The sequence below is a fragment of the Callithrix jacchus genome, chromosome 10 (assembly GCF_049354715.1).
Source record: "Callithrix jacchus isolate 240 chromosome 10, calJac240_pri, whole genome shotgun sequence".
Taxonomy (NCBI): Eukaryota; Metazoa; Chordata; class Mammalia; order Primates; family Cebidae; genus Callithrix; species Callithrix jacchus.
Genome location: NC_133511.1, coordinates 71,398,036 through 71,400,968, shown reverse-complemented (window position 1 = coordinate 71,400,968; position 2,933 = coordinate 71,398,036). Strand labels below are relative to the sequence as shown.

General features: G+C 45.5%; 1 protein-coding gene across 1 annotated transcript; it reads right to left on the bottom strand.

Annotated features, from left to right (window-relative positions):
- Positions 1-211: 211 nt before the first annotated feature.
- On the bottom strand, positions 212-1,171 carry OR56B1 (olfactory receptor family 56 subfamily B member 1). The gene has a single exon (XM_035264327.3). It carries the CDS (start codon positions 1,169-1,171, stop codon positions 212-214), a length of 960 nt encoding a protein of 319 aa, XP_035120218.3.
- Between the last annotated feature and the right edge of the window lie 1,762 nt (positions 1,172-2,933).

Here is a 2,933-nt window from a genome sequence, read left to right as displayed (position 1 = left end):
CCGATTCAAGTGATTCTCCTGCTCAACCTCCCAACTAACTGGGACAATAGGTGTGCACCACCATGCCCAGCTAATTTTTGTATTTTTAATAGAGACAGGGGTTTCACCATATTGGCCAGGCTGGTCTCGAACTCCTGACCTCGTGATCCACCCACCTCGGCCTCCCAAAGTGCTGACACTACAAGCGTGAGCCACTGCACCTGGCTGGATCTTATTTCTTTTGTAAAGGCAAACACAACACCTTTTGGAAGGCTGCTTTAAGTTCTTTGGTCTGAAGTGCATAAACTATAGGGTTGAGGGAAGGGGGGATGATGTTGTGCAACACATTAAGTAGAACTGGAATCAAAGTAGCCTTCATCTCTGTCAGATGAGTTACTGAAATCACTACAACAACAGTGTAAAAGAAGAGAATGAGGGTGAGATGTGAGCTACAAGTGCTCAGGGCCTTGGCTGCAGCTTCAGCTGAGTTCAGTCTAAGTACAGAGTGCAGAATCAAAATATATGACAGTATGATAAGACTTAGATCACTCCCCATTCCAAGCCATGCCAGAACCAACTGGCAAATGCTGTTCGGCCTCCTATCATCACAAGCCAGACTTGTGACCCCAAGGTTAGAGCACAGGCAGTGTTCAATTTCATTCCTGGAGCAATAATCACGCTGTGCTGCAAGCACAGGCACTGGGATGACAAATAAGCCATTTCTCAGCACCATGAACAGGGTAGCTTTTAAGATTAATGAATTGGTGACAATTGATGGATAGCGAAGAGGGTGACAAATAGCCACATATCTATCAAAAGCCATGCAGAGGAAGATACCAGACTCCATGCCCACAAATATGTGAATGGCATAAATCTGAGCAAAGCACTCAGGGAGACTAATGACCTTGGCATCAAACCAGAAGATGGCCAGCATCTTAGGTACAATAGTAGTGGCCAGACCCATGTCCACCACAGAGAGGATGCCAAGGAAAAGGTACATGGGCTGCTGCAAAGAAGGGTTCTGCCAGATGATGATAAGGATGAAGGTGTTTGCAGCAAGTGCAGAGAGATACAGTAGTACCAGGGGCAGAGATAGCCAGTGTTGCCAGCTGTGAATGCCTGGGAATCCCAGCAGGATGAACTCAGAGACCTGGAATTTGGAGCTGTTGGAGACTCTGAGAGATACAGACATATGATTCATGATTCAACATGAATTTCAACTCTATTTGTATTGTTCTCAGTTATCACACATGGGAACCACCACAGAAGTAAAATTGTAAGCATTTCTTCATCTCTTTAGAAATTATATAGCTTAAATAGGTGTGCTTGTTTCTTCATATTTGCCTCAGTGTTACTTGACTTGACTCAGAGGTTTATTAACTAATAATAACTAGATTTTGAAATGAAGAATTATTGAAGACGAAATCTATAGCTGCATCATTCTAAGTTGATATAGATGTCCATTAATGTCTTGTGTAGCCTTCCAAAATTTTGATATCATGGAATTGTAAAGATTTGCAGAAATACATCATATTGCAGGTTTGGGGCTCATTTTCTTTCATATTCTAGTTTGTATGCACTTCTGAGGAGGTTGTGCAAGAGTAGCTTAAAAGGAAGTTAGTGATTATGGCTGAGTTTTTCCATGTGAGAAGTCATATAATGAAGACATATCTTAGTCAGTTCTTTTATAGTTGAATCTTAGAGAACCTATAAAAACAGGTAAATAAAGGATTTAGGTAAAACTAATAAGATGCTTTTAAAGATTACTATGTTAACAACAGAGTATTAATCAATTCTATTCATTTTGTTAGTGCTCTATACAGTGTTAACTACAGGTACAGTGTGTACAGCTGGTCTCTAGAACTTTCATCTTGTAATACTAAAACTTTCTAATTATTGAACAGTAATTTTAACTTATTCAATAAACAAGAATTATTTGTCCATAATGTTGAAGAAATTGCCATTCAATGCTTAAAAATCATGGTTAAAAGTAGACTCATGGGATTTGGATTCAAGATGGCGCTGTGAGAACAACCCAGGATTGGAGCCCGCGTTGAATTCGCAAACGGTGAGTCAGTGCTGCATTTCCAGACTGATCTTTGTTGCCCACAGAACGGGGAAACTCCCAAGTATAAAAAGACACGGGACGCCAGGCAGTAGGTCTGCCTGGCGAAGCCGGCAGCCCGGGCGGTGGCGTCCGGCCCTACCCAGCAATCCCCACAGGGCGCGCTTGTCCGGGTGCCTTGTTGAACCGGCAACCTGAGACTTGAGAGGGCTGGACTTGAGACTGAACGAGACTTGCACAGTAGCCCAGCCCAGGGGATTGCAGGGACAGATCGTTTGGGATACCCAGTGGGACGAACAAAACCGCGATTTCAAACTATCCCGGGCAGACGGTCCGAGATGCTCTGTGGGGGAGGGGCGTCCACCACTACGGAGGCAACCTGCCCCAACTGATATACACGCCCACTGCTGAGGCAGCCAGCCGTTGCCGAGGCAACCCGCCCCAATTGAGATACACGCCCACTGCTGACGCAGCCAGCCGTTGCCGAGGCAACCCGTCCCTACTGAGATACACGCCCACTGCTGATGCAGCCTGCCGTTGCTGAGGCAACACGCTACAACAAAGAGACTCCGCCGCAGGGCGTGGCGGAGACCACAGCAGAGCCGGCAGGAACAGCGCGAATCACACAACAGCAGGGCGGAGCCTCGGCAGCCAAACAGTGGCTAGTCTCCCATTGAGCTGGGCAGGACACCTGATCAAACATCCAAAAATAAAGCCCAAACCCCTCAACACAGAGCATTTGAGAAAAAAAAAAGGGTTGTTTAATGAGCTGTGTTGCAGCAGAATCAAACATAGCAGCCTAACAGCCCTGAATGAACAACAGAGTGCACGGCTCAGCAATTAAACCCCTATAAAGTACAAACTGTCTCCTCAAGCAGCTCCCTGACCC